This window comes from Lasiodiplodia theobromae (genome assembly GCF_012971845.1).
Source record: "Lasiodiplodia theobromae strain AM2As chromosome Unknown scaffold_2, whole genome shotgun sequence".
NCBI classification, from domain to species: domain Eukaryota; kingdom Fungi; phylum Ascomycota; class Dothideomycetes; order Botryosphaeriales; family Botryosphaeriaceae; genus Lasiodiplodia; species Lasiodiplodia theobromae.
In genome coordinates this window covers 1,017,462-1,034,879 of record NW_023336495.1, presented here as the reverse complement: position 1 = coordinate 1,034,879, position 17,418 = coordinate 1,017,462, and the positions used below count along the sequence as shown (strand labels likewise).

Genomic DNA, 17,418 nt, shown 5'->3' with positions numbered 1-17,418 from the left:
ATCGCCGAAACCTGCGCCGTGAGCCGGAAAACGAGGCGGAATACGAGCAAACATAAACATCTGTTGAAACACCTTCTCCGCCTTATGCCGCCGCCAAGGTGATAGATCTGTGTCTTCTTTCGAGCATTCCTTTTTGTCCACTTCGTGCTCACATGAGCGCCTAAATTTATTCCAATCCCGCACACCAAATCCACAGCCCTTCCAACTGAGCCGGTCCTCCTTACTCGCTCCGCCATGGATTTCGCCGGCGACGCCCTGTTGGCGGGCCACCAGCTCTACGCCCGCAGCGGTGTGTCGACTGGAGACGCCTCGGAAAAGCCCGCGGTTTACAAGGTTGTTGGAATCATATTAGCACTGTCCTCCGGCCTATTCATTGGCATATCGTTCGTGGTCAAGAAGAAGGGATTGCTGTCCGCAAACGAAAAGTACCAAGAGGAAGCTGGTGAGGGATACGGCTACCTCAAAAACTGGATGTGGTGGACCGGAATGACCCTCATGATCATCGGCGAGGTGTGTAACTTTGTCGCATATGCCTTCGTCGACGCGATCCTGGTCACTCCCATGGGCGCCTTGTCCGTCGTCGTCACCGCTATCCTCTCCGCAATATTTCTCAAAGAGCGCCTGAGTTTCGTTGGCAAGGTTGGCTGCTTCAACTGCATTGTTGGCTCCGTCGTCATCGTCCTCAATGCTCCCGAGCAGTCCTCGGTCTCCACCATTCAGGAGATGAAGAAGCTCGTCGTCACTCCCGGGTTCTTGTCGTACACTGGTGTTGTCATACTCATCGCTCTCTTTCTCGCTCTCTGGGCGGCGCCCCGGTATGCAAAGAAGACCATGATGATATACATCAGTATATGCAGCATGATTGGAGGGTTGAGCGTTGTTGCTACTCAGGGGCTGGGTTCTGCCATTCTTGCGCAAATCCGAGGTGTTTCACAGTTCAACCAGTGGTTCCTTTACGTTGTCTTGGTTTTTGTGATTGCCACGCTTTTGACAGAGATCATTTACCTCAATGTAAGTTTTGAAGAAGTGCTGCACTGCCTGCAAGTATCGCTGACACGAGGGTGACAGAAAGCTCTCAATATCTATAACGCCGCGCTGGTCACGCCTACGTATTACGTTTTCTTCACTAGTGCCACTATTGTCACTTCTGCCATCCTGTTCCAGGGCTTCAAGGGCACTGGAACGACCATTGCCACGGTCGTCATGGGTTTCTTGCAGATTTGCTCCGGCGTGGTTCTGCTCCAACTTTCCAAGTCTGCCAAGGACGTTCCCGATGCCGCAGTGTTCCAGGGTGACCTCGACCAGGTCCGAACGGTTGCTGAGCAAGAGGAGCCGGAATACGAGCCGAGAGCTGACACCATTCGTGGTGGTGCTGCTATCATCCGCACGTTCTCGGTTGCACGACAGAGGAGAGAAGCCGAGGAGGCGAAGACACTTGCTTCTGTGAGCATGGAGCCTATCGGGGAGAATGAGTCTATCGAATGGGACGGTCTGCGCAGACGCAAGACGGTGCTCAGCTCAGGTCAGCCGTCAATCCGACGCCAGAAGACGGTCCATCCGCCGTTGGGCATGTCGCATTTTCCAGATTCAGATTCCGAGCACGGCGCCAACAGCGACGATGATATCCATCCCGGATTTCTCTCGCGTCTGTCGACCCTCCGCAGATCCAAGCGACGCCCATCCCACGCGTCGACGCATCCGGTGCCTCTGGAGTCGATTGCGGTTCCTACCAAATCCGCTTCCTTGTCTTCGCTGAATTCACGAGGTCCTCCCCCAGCCCCTAGCTCTATTATTGCTCAAGATTTCGCCACAGATGGCGCCGGCAACCCACATGTGTATGGCCTCCCGCCGGGCCTCCGTACCGAGGGTCATGAAGATGACACTTCATATCACCCACCACCTGGATCTTCGTCTAGCGGTGTCCACTGGGCAGCATCTATTGACGAGCGAGTCAAATCGCCGGGTAGTAGTGGACTCAATCCACCGCCGCCTCCGCCTCATACTGCAGGCACAACCGGCTCCACCAAGCGTCAATTCTCTTTCACTAACGTCTTCCACCCCTTCTCACGTCCCGACTCTGCGAGCAGTGATCTCCGCCCCATGAGCGCCCGCTCCGGCCTAAGCTTCGCCCATCGCAAACCGGGCCACGCCACCCGCGCCAGCGGCGGCGGCGGCGGCGACACTGAGGAAGAGCGCCTCGGCCTCGTCAAGGGCGACAGCCGCTACGACGACGACAACAATGACAACGACAACAACAACAACGGCAAGTCTCAACAACGCCAGGGCGCCTCGCACCTCCCAAGCCTCTCGTCGGACAGCGACGACGCCTTCTACGGCCGTTACGGCTCGCCGCCCACGTACGGCGACCTCAAGGAATCCGACATGGAGGACCCCGAGCCCGGCGTGCTGAGCGACGAGGAGCGCTGGACCGTGCCCATGCCGTCGGCCACCGGCGCGCCGACCAGCGCCCCTGGTGGCCACAGCCGCAATCTGACCGGCGGCGGCCTGTCGTCGGCGCCCATGGACGTGCGCGTGCCGGCGCCGGGCGTGCCGCAGGGCGCTGCGGGGGTGGGGAGCAGCAGGGGCGCCTACGCGCACGCGAGGAGCACGAGCGACTCCTCGGACGATTTTGAGGAGGCGATACGGAAGTTGTAAGCGTGGCGGCTGCGGCTGCTGCTCTGCATTATTGAATGGCTGTGTGTGTGTGTGAGTGTGAGTCGTTGGTTGTTGCGTGCTTGCTTGCGTTGGTGTTCTTGAGCGCAGCGTGGTGTTGGGGGAGCTTGCACACGGAGGCAGTTGCTTTTCCTTTTTTTTTCTTTCTTCTTTTCTTTCCCCCCCTTTTGGTTTCAAAAATGGATGAAACTTGATGACCGTCATGAGTAGAGCCAGAAGATTATTGGGCCTTTGGCTGTTGTTGGGGATTAAGTATCCAGTGGTGTGAGGGATTGTCAATGAGTTGGTTCGATTTTTTCTTGTTAAGTAGTTTTTTCTCCTTATCCTTTTTCCTTCGGTTGGTCTTCGTGCTTTTCTGGCTAGGGAACAAAGGTCATGTCTGGGATATGGGAAAGCGAAATCTATCGGAGCGCATGGAATGCGGTGTGACTGGTCTACACTCTCAATTATTTCCAGGTCTGTGTATAGAAACAGCGGGTTTGCCCGCAGGAGGGCAAAAAAGAAATTTCCTTTCGTCCTCGATAGAGAAACACGGATGGACGGGTACATTATTGTTCATTAATCAGTATGTACACACATGTATGAGGCAGTCTCTCTGATCTGGTATTCCTATCTACTACTGCTCAGCTCCGACATCAGAAATTTGGTGCTTCGCACGATGAGACTGTTTTTGGCTAGACCATATGCTCTCTTTCCTCTCGTCGGAAAGGCCGGATCTTGCTCTGATTGATCCCGCTCAGCGCCTCTTTAACGCCTCATGACGTCTTCATCCACGCGATCCAGCCTATGGCAACGCAGCCACGTCAGCCTTGTGGCTATTTTGGAGTCTCACTGACGCACCATCAGATGATAAACATCATGACAAGTGGAGAATGTGTCTGAACTGAAGCAGGGACCTAACAGTGAGGAGGTAGTGCCGGGTATCTGGCAATGTGCAAGTAGTAGGGGTCGCAAGATTAGCACAGCGGGTAGCAAAAGAGCTTGGCTTTCTGTAAGCCTTTGCGTAAGAAATACAGCACTCTACCTACGTGCTTGGTTTTTATAATTGCCTCTATTTAGATTGTTATTCTACATAGAACAGGTGTAGCGTTCTTCGCGGGGTATATATTTACTATGACTTACTATGGCAGTGGTTACGGATGTAAATAGATGTAATCCAAATGAAAAAGTTGATACCGAAGAAGGGAGATATGCCAAAGTGGGCACAGCGGAGTGTTTTAGAAAGTTGGTCGGTACCATGCTAACAGTTGTGAATTGATTAGATATCAGAAGCCTCTGGTTTCTTTAGGGTGACAATTACTATACGTTTTGCGATTTAGGATCATTGATGTGCACTAAACGAAGATATTCACAAACAGAGCATGGCTCGCTGTCTCCTTTCGCGCTCATTCTCATCCAGTGTTATTTGGAAACATCAAATATTTTCACGGCTTACTTGATCTTCAGCTACACAACAGCGAACAAGCCGATACCTTTTCCCATGTGCCACCCAAAACGCCATTCCCAGCTAGATCCACTACCCTGTACCCGTATCTCCACCATCTGAGCAAAACACACAGTAGGGCACTCACAGCGCCCTCACCCGCTTGAAGAACGGATTCTTCATCAACTCCTCGTTCCCCTTCACCAACTCCCTCATCTTGGCCACCTGCTCCTCCTTCCCCGTCAACCCTTCCTTCGCGCACTCTTCCTTCCACTTCAGCAGCACGTCCTTCAACATCCTGCTCCCCTCCTCGACGTCCGCCTTGCTCGCCTGACCCAGCGCCTCCATGTCCTCGTGCTTGCCCGAGAAATCCTCGAGCTCGTCCGCCTTGCGTTTCGCCATGTTGACCACCTTCTGCGGGAAGCGCACCAACTCCGCCACGTGGATGCCGAACGACTGATCGCACACGCCCGGCTCGACCTTGTACAGCAGCGTGACCTCTCTGCGCTTTTCCGTCACGGCAGCGTCGTCGTCGTCGCCGTCCGCCATCGTCGAGTCCTGCTGACGCTCGCCGATGTGCGCGACTACGTGCAGGTTCTGCACCTGCGGATACGTGTCGACGAGCGCGGTGAGCTCGTGGAAATGCGTGGCGAAGGCCGCGAACGCGCCAATCTCGCGCACAATGTGCTCTGAGATGGCCCAAGCCAGGCCGAAGCCGTCGTACGTGCTGGTGCCGCGGCCCAGCTCGTCGATGATGATCAGGCTTTCGCGCGTCGCGCTCTTGAGGATGTTGGCCGTCTCGAGCATCTCCGCCATGAATGTCGACACGCCCTTGAGTGTGCTGTCGCTGGCGCCCACGCGCGCAAGTATGCTGTCAAAGATGCAAAGCTCGGCTTCGCTACACGGCACAAAGCACCCGACCTGGGCGAGGAGAGCGATGACACCAATTTGGCGGATATAAGTCGACTTACCACCCATGTTGGGGCCGGTGATGATGAGAAATTCAGACTCTCCACGGACCAGAGACACATCATTCGTGATAAAAGAGATGTCGTCCTGCATTTCCATGCACGGGTGCCGGGCCTCTTTCAAGATCGTGTTGCCAGTTCCACGCTTGTGCATCTTGGGACGGACGTAGGCCGTGGGTGCGTGGACGGATACATGAGCAAAGCTGACGATAACGTCCAGATGAGCAATGATACCGGCAAGTCTCTCAAGCACCGGGCAGTACGAAGCTAGAGCGCATCAGCATGGCCATCGCGTTTCCTAGGGTCTATAGTTCTTACAGGCTACATTGACCACCTCATTGACGAGGCCCCGCTGTGTGCGGTTGTAATTCTCTGAGAGCTGGTCAAATTCTCTTCTCAGCTCTGCCAATTTATCGGTGGTGAAGTAGACGCCATTCTTTTGTGTCGAGCATTCCTTGTATTGCTTCTTGTTTCGGATGCAACCGGCTTCCTATAGTGTCGTTAGCAACCTGGTGATGAATCGCACACTGTCTACTCACATTGCGGGTCAGACGGAAACACCAGCCGTGAACCTTGTGGTTCTCCAAGAAAAGCTTCTTGTCGGTATCCTGATCAAGGTCGTCGCCTACTCGCGAGTGCTCAACCTGCATAGTCTTTCTGATCTTTTCCAAGCGCTTGCTGATGCTCCGAAGGTCATCGTCGAACTCGGGCTTGATGATAAACTCGTGGTTGTCTAGCGCCTCCAGGTCGACGGTAGTCTCGACCATCTCCTGGAGTTTGGCCAAGCTGTTGGAACATTCCTAGTGCACTATTAGCGTATGAATTTGGATGACTTTTGGAGATCCTACATTCAACTTCGCAGTATATTCCGTATCCAAAGGATCCTTATACTGCTCATCCATGACACCCTCGAGGGTTCCTAAGAAGCCTGGGAGGCGAATGGTCACTTGGTATGCGCGAACGACATCCTCGAGATTTGCCATTTTACGCTGGAACTTCTTTGCTAGGCGGTAAAGGTCCGGGATCGACCGGAGATGTTCCTCTTGCATTGTTTGTCGCAGCTCAGTATCCATCACAAAGGCTTCGACCAACTGCTGCCTGCGCTCGATTTCCTTCACGTCCATCAGAGGCTGCTTGAGCCACTGGGCAAGGAGTCGGCTACCCAGTGGTGTCTTGCAATGGTTCAGCAAACCATACAAGCTCATGGTCTTGGAGCCATCACGAGGACCTGGCATCAAGTTTAGCGCCTTCAATGCCGCAGCATCGAGCTTCATGAACTGTGCGAGATCGTGTTGGTAGAGCTGATACTGGCCAAAGTTGGTCTGATCGGACATGACTCCCAGGTACCGAATCAGGGCCGCCGCAGCCCCCATGGCCAGCTTCAGGTCGGTCTGGGGCAGGGTACCTGCGGCGCGTTCATCGCGTAGCAGTCGAGAGAGATCCTGATCAATGTCCTTGGTGCCAAAGTCGACGGAGCTTCTCTCTGAAACGGCACAGCCGCAATTGTCGGCGATTGTCCTCAACTTAGCCAGCTCGACATCTTTCCTTGAACTGTCCGCTTGCACCAAGCATTCCCTCGCGCCGAGCTGGATGAGGAGAGATTCGAAGTTGGAGTAGAGGTCATTGTCAAGGAACTCGCTGACGCCAAGCTCACGCACGCTAGCATCAGCGAAGCATACACCGACGTGGCGTGCCTCGGATGCCCTGGCCGTGATTTTGACGGACAGGATTATGGGAGCGGAGTCGAGCTGGCCGCCGAGGTCCTCCTCGACGTCTTGCAAATTTCCGGGCGAGGCCTGCTTGGTGACCTTCCAATTCGAACGGCCGGTGGATTCCCATATCTCAATGCGCTTGCTTAGACGGAACAGAGCTTCGCGGAGGAAGTTGCGGAAGACGGTGATGGAGAGGGTAACGGATTCGAGGCCAGGCTCGCGGCCAAGCTGACGCAGGACGGACGTGGTTCTGTAGACCTGTTTGCGCATCAGTATAGGGCTACCATCGTCGCGTCTAGCAGCGTACAGTGCGTGCAATGAAGACGGCATCGTCACCGTGGGCAGTGTAGAAATCGCCGCGGTCGAAAATGCGGACGGTATCGTCGGTTTTCGTGGGCAGGTTGCGGAAGAACCTGATAAAACCGTTCTCGTCTTCGACCTTGAGCTCGGGACGGGAGGCCATGTTGGTTGCCGGCGAGGACAGCGAAGATGTTCTGCGGCGTCAATTGGAGAGCAGAGCAGTCGAGTCGATTGGCGCGGCGGCGACAGTGACACGGCCTACCGGGATACGCGACGCGCGCCGCGGACGCGTCGGCATTAATGGGGTGGCACGTGCACCGTCAAAGCTCCTCCTCTGCCATGCATCATCGACCCTTTCCCTTCTATGTTTTGAATGGGCAATCGGTTTGATAATTGTGTCTGATCACAAAGTGCAACCACAAGGAGCAAAATGGATCCATCAGAAAAGGTAGTGTTTTTTTGTACCTTCTGCGTACGAGCAACGATGCTGCATCAGAGTTTGCAGGTTACCCAACAAGCCATCGTCAACCCTTGGATGTGTCCAGCCTGTTCAATCGCTCAGTACCAAACATATCAACGCATCAATGTTCACCCAGCCTTGTCTTTCAAACTTTTACACCCTGCACACCATCATCCGAGACAGCTAGAGCACAACCTGCAAATCACCGTTAGCATTCTCATCACTCCTGATCATTGCCGCAGAGCTCACCATGCAAGCTACCATCACGCACCACCCGCATAACCGCATCCACATACACTTCGTGCTTCTCCCCCTCATCCTCTTCCAACAGCACTCCATCAGCCTTGACCTGCTTCCCGGCGCTGATTCCGCTTTTGTTCATGCCATCACTCTTCGACACCTCCCCTACCGCGACCAAATTGACCCTCACATCAGACCCCTCCAAGCCCGGCACGCCCCTTTTCACCGCATCCCTCAAATCCTTGAATACAGCTCGTAGCCCCGCCGCCGCCGCGCCGGATGCCAGCGCACCTGGCCTCAGCCCATCCTGCTCAACGTACGCCCGCGGCGCCAAGAAGAGGAGATTTCTCTCCACATTCACGTGCGTCGAACAATCACCTCCACCTCCATCGCCCGCTGCTTTCACGCCAGCAGCAGCGGGAGTAGAAGCAGCGGCCTTGAAATGATGGAAGGCCAGGTGTACGGAGTACAAGACGGCGGTGACGCTGAGGTCGACCGGCGCGGTTGGTGGAGGGCCCAAGGTAGGCGGGAAGCCCGGGACGGAAGGGGGGTTGGCGAGCCAGTCGAACAGAGAGTCGGTAGGCGCAAAGGAGGGAGACAAGGCGGAAGAAAGGGTGTTGATGATCACGAGGGAGAGGGCGCCGGTTGGGGAGAAAGCGGAGGCGTGGGCGAAGGTTTCCGTTTGCGAGCGGAAGGAGGAAAGGGGGGTGTGGAGGTATTGAACGCTGTTTACGGGTGGAGAAGATTGGCTCGTGTCAAGAAAGTAGGTTTGTACGAAGAGGTAATTTCGGAGGGCGATGTTGTGAGAAAAGATGTGATGCTTACTGTTTGTTCTGATTGACCAGATCTAGCATCAAGCGCTGGCCTTCGTTTGCAACGCTATCAGCGATGGTAACGTACGCGCTATATGTTGCTTTAGACCCATCACATCTGTGCTTGAAGCTCGCTGTCGACTCACCCTGCAGTGGCCAGCGCTGTCACGACCGCTGCCCCCACTCCTGTCGCCCCGCCCGTGACGAGCACGCCTTTTCCTTCGAGTGTTGGAATGGCGTCGGACGTCTCGAAATGAATCGTGCCGTTAGAATGGATTCCCTGCTCGTTTTCCGCCATGGTAAGTGATCGGCCTTTTCACGCGGCCGTCGCGGATTCCCGCTGCTGAGTGTATGCGGTTATGATTCGGATATGATCGGCCATCGCTTGTCTGACGATGGGGAAGTAAATAGTCTCAGGCGCGTGGTATTTCAATCTCCGCAGGCGTCGGCGTGGATCCCCAAGGCTTAGCGTGCCCGGCGCCGGCCGCTGTGGCTGACCATTCGGCGCCGCGGGCTTCGTCTGGGGACTTTAGCTCCCCGAAAAGCAAATACATACATCGCACAGGTAGACAGCAATTAAAAAAGCAATTTGAGAGGTGTACCGTCAGTAGGTTTCAAGTTGTACTGCACTGTGCAAGGCGGGGGCTGACGAATTTGCAAGCAGCCACTCGCGTCGATTCCGTGCGACCAGACAACCGCAAGGCCAGCTGGGATCAGGCGTTTCAGCCCGCCGCTCTCCCGGTCCTACGTCATCGGAAAACGCGGCGCGACCCCTACCGGGCAGCAATCGATAAGGCAACGCGCGCGCGAAAACTGGGATGGCAGCTGCAGCAGAACAAGGGCATAACAGGCACAGGCGCTGCAGTCAGGGCGACGTCAGCCCGTAGCGTGCGGGCGCGGACTTCTGCTTCTTGAACTTTCCGCCAGCCTGGTGAGACGTCTCATCTCCCCCTCACTCACCGCACAGCTTGGCTGTTCGCGTCTCCGTCGCAACACCACGATTGCTGGCTCGCGCAAGCCATTGTCTGCTCCTCGAGAGCCTGTAACTATAAGCTACAAGCTTGCCCACAACTCAACCTTTCAGACCTCCAGATCCCTCCGCGCCAACGACACGAACCGACCGTCGCAAACATGAACGGCACGACGACCGCTGGCTTCCTCTCCTTCAACAGGAAGCCGCCGCAGCTCCACGTCTGTGGTGAGGACGACGAGTTCGACCCGGCAACTCTGCGCTTCTTCCGCGACGAGGGTTTCGACGTGACCTACCACTCAGTGTCCCCTGCCTTCGCCTCTGAGATCGCCGCCGTCCCCGACTCGCTTCAGCTGGGCGAATACTACGCCATCGTTGCCTTTGGTACCGCTGCCACCGTCTGCCTTCAGCTGGCCCAGAAACCCATGCCGCGCCTGTGCGCCATGGTCGTCTACTACCCGGACGTCCTGCCGTCGCCCAACTTCAAATACCCCACCCAGCTGCCTCTCATCCTGCACCTCTCCGGCGCCCAATCACTTAGCGGCACCACCATGAAGACCTATTGGTATCGTGGCACCGAGGCTGGGTTTGCCGAGATGGACCTGGCCGAGTACGAGCCCATCGCGGCTGGGCTGGCGTGGAGCAGGACGCTAGGAGCCGTGCGGAAAGGGTTTAAGATCAACGTAGATTTGGAGAGCGTGTGGGAAGAGCACATTCAGTGTAAGCGGCCTTTGCTTTCTTTACACCTAGATCAATTGCTGGGGGGCATGGTGCTACGGGGAACTAGGGCCCCGTTGAAGCAGCTTGGACATGCGCATTCAGTACCAATTGCATTCGTAGTCTTTTTCATTTCAGTAGGCGGATGGGCTGATGAATTTTCTCTCGCGCGCTTGCAGACAAGTTCCAGGAAAAGGACGCGGCGAAGACCATGAGCACTATGGTCCCGCAGCCTTATGTCAACCACGTCCCGACCGCCACCGGCGGCATTGGCCGCGGCGACTTGATGCGCTTCTACCGCGACTTCTTCCTCCCCAACATCCCGTCTTCGATGAACATTCGCCTCATCTCACGCACCGCCGGCGTCGACCGCGTCGTCGACGAGATGGTCGTCTCCTTCCGGCACACGCAAGAGATGCCGTGGATCCTACCCGACGTTCCGCCCACCAATAAGGCCGTACAGGTCGCCATGGTCAGCGTCGTGTGTATCCGCGGCGGGAAGCTTGTGCACGAAAAGGTATACTGGGACCAGGCGAGCGTCCTGGTCCAGATCGGCTTGTTGGACCCGAACGTCGTTCCCAAGCACATGAAACAGAAGGGATTGGAGCAACTGCCAATCATCGACGACAATGCCAAGAAGGTGTTGGACGAGGAGGACATACCCAGCAACGAACTGCTTGACAAGTGGTGATCATAGAGAGACAAAGCAGCAGCAGCAATTTTGGTTAAGGGAAGGTTTCATCTTCTGGATGTGCAGACCGCCTGCGCCGGAATGATTGGAGAGTAGTCACAGTTCAACCGATGAACTTGCAGGTGGGAAGTCTGTAGGTGTCGAGCACCCAGTACTTCCGCCTGACGCCCTCCCACTCGCCGTTCGCGTCGAGGTCGGGAATGGGAATCTCCTCCCACTCCGTGTCGAAGCCGGCTTCGAAAAGGTCCATCTCAACAACCTACAAGGGGATGACATGATTAGATGATTATAGGTAATGGCAGTGTATGTAGTTAATCCGCTTACCTTCGTGTAGACGTCGTAGCAGATCTTCCTGTCCGCACCAAGACCGTTGAAGAAGCCGAACCTGCCTTCTGAGTCGAGAAGTCCGATGACATACTCGCTGAAGAATTCGCGGAGCGCCTTGTAGTCCTCCGCAAAGGTGTCGAAGTAAATGGCGTCGAAAGTGATGTTCTGGGCAACGAGATCCTCGACGACGTCCTGCCACTTTCCCTCGTGCACGGAGACGCCCTTCTTCTCCGTCCAACCCTCCTCCTTCATACGCTTCACGACGGCAGGGTGTGCCTCGATGATATGGTGCTCCGCCGGCTTCTTTTCCTGGATGATCCTGTCGATAATGCCCATACCGTGGCCGACATTGAGCACGCGCAGGCCTTCCTTCGGCAGCAGCAGATCCGCGCTGCGCTGCATGATGGAGGTCTCCCACGCCATCATCACGCCGTTTTTGTCCGCGTCGAGCAACCGGTCTCCCTCAAAAGTGAGCTGCGACGCCAGGTACTCGGCGCTCTTGACGTCCGGATTCGCCGGGCCACCCTCCTCCTTCTTGCCCTCATCAGCTTCGACCACCACTCCCGATGCGCTCAGATCCTCGCCTTTGCTGCTCTCTTCCTGAACGACCTCGTATCCCTCCATCTCCTCGCCCTCCACCACCTGTATCTCCTCACCGTCGCCTTCGTCCTCGTCCTCCTCGCCGTCCGACTCTCCGTTGTCGCCGAGGATCTGATACTCGTCCAGCCGGCTCAGCAGCAGCTCCGCGCGCACGCCGGCGTCGACGAACAGCCCATAAATGTCCTTCAGGCCCAGGCGCGCCGCGATGCAGCCGGGCGTCTCTCCATTATTGTCCAAGTCGTTCCAGATGGCGCCGTTGGCCATGAGCAGCTTGATTGCCTTGGTTGCCTTCTCGAGGTCTTCCTCGCTGGGCTGCGGCTTCGCCTCTGCCGCATGACCGTTGGTCTGCTGCTGGTCGCCGTCCTGCGGTTTTTCCTCTTCAGGCTCGGGCTCGAAGGCGGCGACGGCGGCGTGCAGAGGCGTGTAGCCCGTGTCCTCGTCCTGCACGTTGGCGGACGTGTTGCGCAGCAGATCGCGCAGCGCGGCGACGTCGTGGTTGGCCGCAGCGAGGAGGAGCGAGTGCGTGGAGAGATCGGTGTCGACTTCTATACCCTCCATCATTGTGGCTGCTTTTCCCCTTGCTTTATCGAAGAATCAAGGGAGGGAATTGGGTTATTATTAGGTGGAGTTCTGCTGGATGTCAGAAGGAAAGGGCGGAAGGGATGCCGACCAGAAATTCTTGACCAGTGCGGGGAAACGTCGGTGGGATCGGCGTTTAGTTTTCGGGTGCGTGCGATGGTGCATGGGATTGGAGTTTATTGCGACCACACGGCGACACGACGCATACCCGGCGATCTGGTGGGCTATGAACCATTGCTTGAACTCTTGCCAATCTTGGGTCTCCCAAATTTTCGTAATCTTTCTCCAACCTCCTATTCTCAGTTACAAAATTTACGCTTTTCTGTTACGCTCGTCAATTCTTACAGCACGTACTCTCACTTCGCAACGCTGTCCTCCACGTTAGAGCTGAGGGATGGCTCTTGGAGGAGATGGAATTCTTTTTTTTTTTTGCTGTCGCGCAAGATAGCGGCCGGAGATCAAGCTTGGAATATCACTTCAATTGACTTGGGCTACAAGTGATATAGGCTACCGCATGACTAGCACTGAGACTGTGTTGCTGCCGACTTGCAGATTATGTAGTATCACTGGTGTTGGGCGTCAGTTTAACGGGGTGCACTACAAAAATAATTTATGAAAGACAAGATGGAGTCATTCATTTAGTAGACTGAGCTGTAGATGGTAGAATGAAAGTCAAAGTATGAATGGTGCTGCACATGTCCACAACTAGTGATAGTAGCCTCTTCTGAATCGCTCACGCATAGATGATGGCGGGCGGCACGTAGCCTGGTTCCCTAGAACTTCTACTGGAATCAGGATGGGCTAGGTGAACCAAAGGCGGATTGTGAATCATCGTCGGTACCGTGCTATTGACAATGGTCGGTGCACCTGACACAACCACCCGCTGCGACTGCCCACTAACGTGCCCGGTGCAAACACCCACTGTCGCCGAACACCCTCACTTCGCTTTCCTACCACCACCACCCGACAAACCCTCTTTACACCGTCCTCTCCAAACACGCATCCCGGTACTCAAAACTTTCCTCGCGCACCCACCTCAAGCATCCACAACATGGTCAACACAGATGATACCACCAAGAACAACGTCCCGAGGATCAACAAACGCCCACTCGTGGCCAACACGCCTGCGCTTCGCTTTGCGCAACTTGTGCTCAAACACAAAGCCGAGCTCAGTTTCCACCTCACCAAAATGGAACCCATCCTGAACAAGAGCGTTCAAAACTTGAAGCAACTCGTTCAAAAAATAGCAGCTGGTCTGGCGGGGATGAATGCGGTGATGGGCGGCAACTTCAGAAAGCGGTTTCTGGAACTTTCCTTCGACATTTTGCACAACGAGGGCCAGAGGATGATGATGGCGGGAAGCTGCGAAAGAGTATGGAAGGAAGACAGCGACTTGCTGGCATCGCTCGAAGAACTCGAGGCAGAGAAGGAGAAGGCTCAGAAGGAGTGGGAAATGGCGAGGAAGAAACTGCGCATCTTGCGGGTTCGGAAGAAGAATGCGATCAGATGCGTAGAAGTTCTGAAGGCTTACCTGGAGGAGGTCAGAGAGAAGCAACAGGGAACGATCTAAGAGCCTGCGTCGGTCATAAGGGGAGTAAAAAGGCGGCGCAGGGCTTTGAGAGGACATGAAAATGCAACACAGAACAGCGGAATGCCGAATCCCGCACCTTTGGACCGTTCGGCGCGGGTTGACCCCAAGCTATGTGTTCGGAAAAATCGGGGCCTGAGATTGCTACCCGGCACTTTTCATGGGCTCAACAGTATCAACGACCATTGCTTACTTCTTGGTCAGCATCAACATCACTCTCTCACACATGATTGCGGTCGTTTCTGAGATATTCACGGGTAGCTGGAGCAGTCTTAATGCATACTAAATCTACTCATATCCTTCGAAACCATGAGTGACATTGCTAATGCTGTCACATTACACAATTATCATCTAAAGCTACTTAATGCAATGACCGGACATGTAAGAGCGGCCGTCTGTCTCATGAGTATAACAGCGAGCTGGCGTATTATATATTATACGTGGTTGGATTGGAACAAAGCAACATGATCCCGTGTTATATTGAGTTGTCCGACATAGTTGAGTTGGGAACAGCGGAAATACTCGGTAACAACAAAGGCATTGCTCAATATTTAGAGAGGTTCTGAGCATCAGACATTATTAGAGCGAGGTTGCGATAGCCCAACAATACTTTTATTCGCTTCAAGACTTACAATGAAGCTATAATTTAGTGGAATTGTTTTTTAGAGCAACTATGGTAGCCGATTTGCTATCATTCATTGCCATTGATCGACAAGACATACAATTACAATTATACTAAACTTCCCTACGTCGCTTGGGTGATTTTTTTCGGGGAGGTATCAAAGAAGTGTCAAAACAGTGCCATTCAGACCCGATCCATCCAAAAACACCGCATCCAGCAACCCTGTCCCATCTCACAAAACTTCTGCTTGCATGGGTTCGGACGCAGCCCGTTAATACATTTTAGAGTCCTTACGGGTTGTCGAATCAACCAGGACCCATTCCAACCATACCGTTCCCGACCTTCGTACTCTGTCCCTTTAGGTGTGCGCTGCTACCTCTGAACAAGCTTTGCCATATGAAAGCCTCACTAAGAAGGAGCTCAATATCCTTCTCGGTCCAACTACGCGTAGGTAGACTTTGGAGGAACATCATGATTTCTTGGAAGTCCATCTTGACGAGTTGGTCGGTCCATTTGACCAAGAAAGCAGCGCAAACGTAGAGGTGGAAGTCGGAAAAGCCTCGCTCCTCAGCCTGTACACATTTTTTGCGTTAGTAAAGTGAAGTCTTGCCATAGGTGCATTGGGTTGTGAATTGAACGTACCAAATATGTATCCCACATCCTGATTGTGTTCTTTACGCTGATTTCGCGCATGAGAAGACAATTCATCCAGCGGAAACTGAATTGGATGAACTCCACCCCTTCTCTCTCGAGATGTGTCGCCAGCGTCTTGTCAATCCTGGTTGTGAGGTCGCGTAGGCTAGCGACCTGCCTCTGAATACCCGGTTGCGCAAAGATGTAGTTGTCCTGAATGCCGTCCAGCAGCTTCGTAAGACACCAAAAGGAATCCGCCTCAACGGCATCCAATACCGGTTTTGGTAATTGGCCTGGGTCCATTCCCGACTCAACATCTGGGTCGGTGATGTATGCACCCAAAAACACCTGCCAGAACGGCGTCACCAGATCATTAATGCCCTGGACGTAGCCGCTGGCCGGATGCCTGATAGCCCAGACGTAAAGAATCCGTTCGAGGGACCTTTGAGTTGCTTCGTAGCTATAGAGCTCGAGATGTGGGTTCGTGCGAGGTACATCAATGCTGATCTGGTGCCAGATAGCCTCGTCGAGACCTCGGCCGCGCCCTTTGCTCGACGCGACGGATGCCGTCCCAACGTCACTACTCGCATTCGATTTCTCAAAAGCCTGTCTTACGGCTTCCAAGTATTCCCTCCTCTTTCGCTCCAACGTCGTGACCCGGCGTTCGCTGCTAGCGGGAAGGTATCCGAGTAAAAGCTGCCAAGTCATTGGGCGCACCTCCACGGGTATTCCGGACCAAGCTGTCGAGCGCAGGTCTGGTAGTGTGATGGTACTGGACTGTAGGATGCGCTTGAACTTGTTGATGCGCCCAATTCGCGCTGAGTGCTCTTCTACTTCCTTCTGGGGAGCACCTGGAGGGAGCGCAGGGTGCGCTATGAGATGCAACGCATTTGCCGGGTCGCGGAGGATGTCTTTGTACTGAGGTCGCAAAATCTTCCCTACAGTGGGCTTTGCGGTGGGGTACAGTGGGATCGTGTTCCCATTGCGCTCCTCAGCAATGTCGCCGCTGTTCATCCTCCAATGTGCCGAACCAAAGTCAGATCCAAGCGGGCTTGTGAGGGAGCTGCTGGTGCCTCCGGGATCTTTTCCTTTGTTGAGGGGTTTCCGTTTGCCTTTCCTTCGCATGCTGGCGATGCTTGGCAAGCCGAATTCGTCCTCATCGTCGTCAAATGTGATCTCCGGTTCCTCCTCCTCGTCATCTTCGTCGTCGTCGGGGTCGTTGTTGGATTGGAGGTATGAATACGGCTTTTGGGCAGAGGGTGCTGCGGGGCTAGCGCGGGTAGTGGTCGGACTCTCGTGGCCGTGCGATTTCTTTGAATTTGGCGAACGCGGGCGGGAGGAGCTCGAAAGGGAACTGGTTCTGAGCATGAGTCTTCGAGTGAGGCTTGCAAGGGTGGGGCAAATTACAGCGAATCGAAGCGTAGGATGTCGGTGTGGGAGTATGACGCGCCGACTACTTTCTTGCTGTCATAGCTCTTAGCGGCGCCGGAGCTGGTCCGCCAGAAAGGGGAGGCAGAGCTGCATCCTGTTAGCTAGGTCGTTGTGCGGGAGAGCGGAGAAGTACCCAGCACGGTCTGTCAGGCGCCAAGGGCAACAGGGTTAGCCAGTCTGGCGACTGCTGAGGGCGTGGGGATGGGTGGTAGCTGTTACGAACCGACCTGGACCATTTCCTTGCGTCGCGCGGGTCAGCAAAGCCTGGGGGTGGAATGGACGAGGGAGCGCGAGGGGGCGGGAGTACCTGCTGCTGCTTCTTGCCAGCCATTTGGGGCGAGATGGGTGAGGTGACGGAGGTCACGCAGGAATCTGGGACCGGAGCTGTTACGCTCTGCTGCTTTCTCCAGGCGCGCTGGGGCCTCGAGTCGCCGCCCACCAGCTTGCGCCAAGCCCTAAGACATAGCCGACCGCGGAAACGCCGCTCCTGCCCTAACCTCCTCTTCCAACCTCCGCGCTGTCCCTCGTCACAGCCATCCTCCTCTCCCGACCCTTCGTCCACGCGCCCTTTGCTCCAGCGCCCTCGACCATCTCGCCTGCTGACCCCGCTGCTTGCTTGGCCGCCAGCTCGCCTGTACGACCGCCGCTGAGCAAACACACCCTCGATCGCGT

The 17,418-nt window shown here is 55.1% G+C and overlaps 7 protein-coding genes across 7 annotated transcripts; 3 read left to right on the top strand and 4 right to left on the bottom strand.

Annotated features, from left to right (window-relative positions):
- Nucleotides 1-234: 234 nt before the first annotated feature.
- Nucleotides 235-2,655, top strand: LTHEOB_842 (uncharacterized protein; the record flags this gene model as incomplete). Its single annotated transcript, XM_035517895.1, has 2 exons — nucleotides 235-1,011; nucleotides 1,069-2,655. The coding sequence occupies 2 exons, from the start codon at nucleotides 235-237 to the stop codon at nucleotides 2,653-2,655; spliced, it is 2,364 nt and encodes a 787-aa protein (XP_035369601.1).
- Nucleotides 2,656-4,240: 1,585 nt separating this feature from the next.
- Nucleotides 4,241-7,239, bottom strand: LTHEOB_841 (DNA mismatch repair protein; the record flags this gene model as incomplete). The annotated part of the gene is made up of 5 exons (XM_035517884.1): nucleotides 4,241-5,331; nucleotides 5,383-5,554; nucleotides 5,604-5,864; nucleotides 5,913-7,034; nucleotides 7,084-7,239. 5 exons carry the CDS (start codon nucleotides 7,237-7,239, stop codon nucleotides 4,241-4,243), a joined length of 2,802 nt encoding a protein of 933 aa, XP_035369600.1.
- Nucleotides 7,240-7,681: 442 nt separating this feature from the next.
- Nucleotides 7,682-8,886, bottom strand: LTHEOB_840 (uncharacterized protein; the record flags this gene model as incomplete). Its single annotated transcript, XM_035517873.1, has 4 exons — nucleotides 7,682-7,731; nucleotides 7,786-8,501; nucleotides 8,602-8,679; nucleotides 8,735-8,886. 4 exons carry the CDS (start codon nucleotides 8,884-8,886, stop codon nucleotides 7,682-7,684), a joined length of 996 nt encoding a protein of 331 aa, XP_035369599.1.
- An 833-nt stretch (nucleotides 8,887-9,719) lies between these two features.
- Nucleotides 9,720-10,966, top strand: LTHEOB_839 (Dienelactone hydrolase; the record flags this gene model as incomplete). The annotated part of the gene is made up of 2 exons (XM_035517861.1): nucleotides 9,720-10,278; nucleotides 10,455-10,966. The coding sequence occupies 2 exons, from the start codon at nucleotides 9,720-9,722 to the stop codon at nucleotides 10,964-10,966; spliced, it is 1,071 nt and encodes a 356-aa protein (XP_035369598.1).
- Nucleotides 10,967-11,069: 103 nt separating this feature from the next.
- LTHEOB_838 (Arginine n-methyltransferase 2) lies at nucleotides 11,070-12,454 on the bottom strand (the record flags this gene model as incomplete). Its single annotated transcript, XM_035517850.1, has 2 exons — nucleotides 11,070-11,225; nucleotides 11,291-12,454. The coding sequence occupies 2 exons, from the start codon at nucleotides 12,452-12,454 to the stop codon at nucleotides 11,070-11,072; spliced, it is 1,320 nt and encodes a 439-aa protein (XP_035369597.1).
- Nucleotides 12,455-13,523: 1,069 nt separating this feature from the next.
- On the top strand, nucleotides 13,524-14,042 carry LTHEOB_837 (uncharacterized protein; the record flags this gene model as incomplete). Its single annotated transcript, XM_035517839.1, has 1 exon — nucleotides 13,524-14,042. One exon carries the CDS (start codon nucleotides 13,524-13,526, stop codon nucleotides 14,040-14,042), a length of 519 nt encoding a protein of 172 aa, XP_035369596.1.
- A 945-nt stretch (nucleotides 14,043-14,987) lies between these two features.
- On the bottom strand, nucleotides 14,988-17,077 carry LTHEOB_836 (GTPase activating protein; the record flags this gene model as incomplete). The annotated part of the gene is made up of 4 exons (XM_035517828.1): nucleotides 14,988-15,254; nucleotides 15,325-16,669; nucleotides 16,723-16,833; nucleotides 16,974-17,077. The coding sequence occupies 4 exons, from the start codon at nucleotides 17,075-17,077 to the stop codon at nucleotides 14,988-14,990; spliced, it is 1,827 nt and encodes a 608-aa protein (XP_035369595.1).
- Between the last annotated feature and the right edge of the window lie 341 nt (nucleotides 17,078-17,418).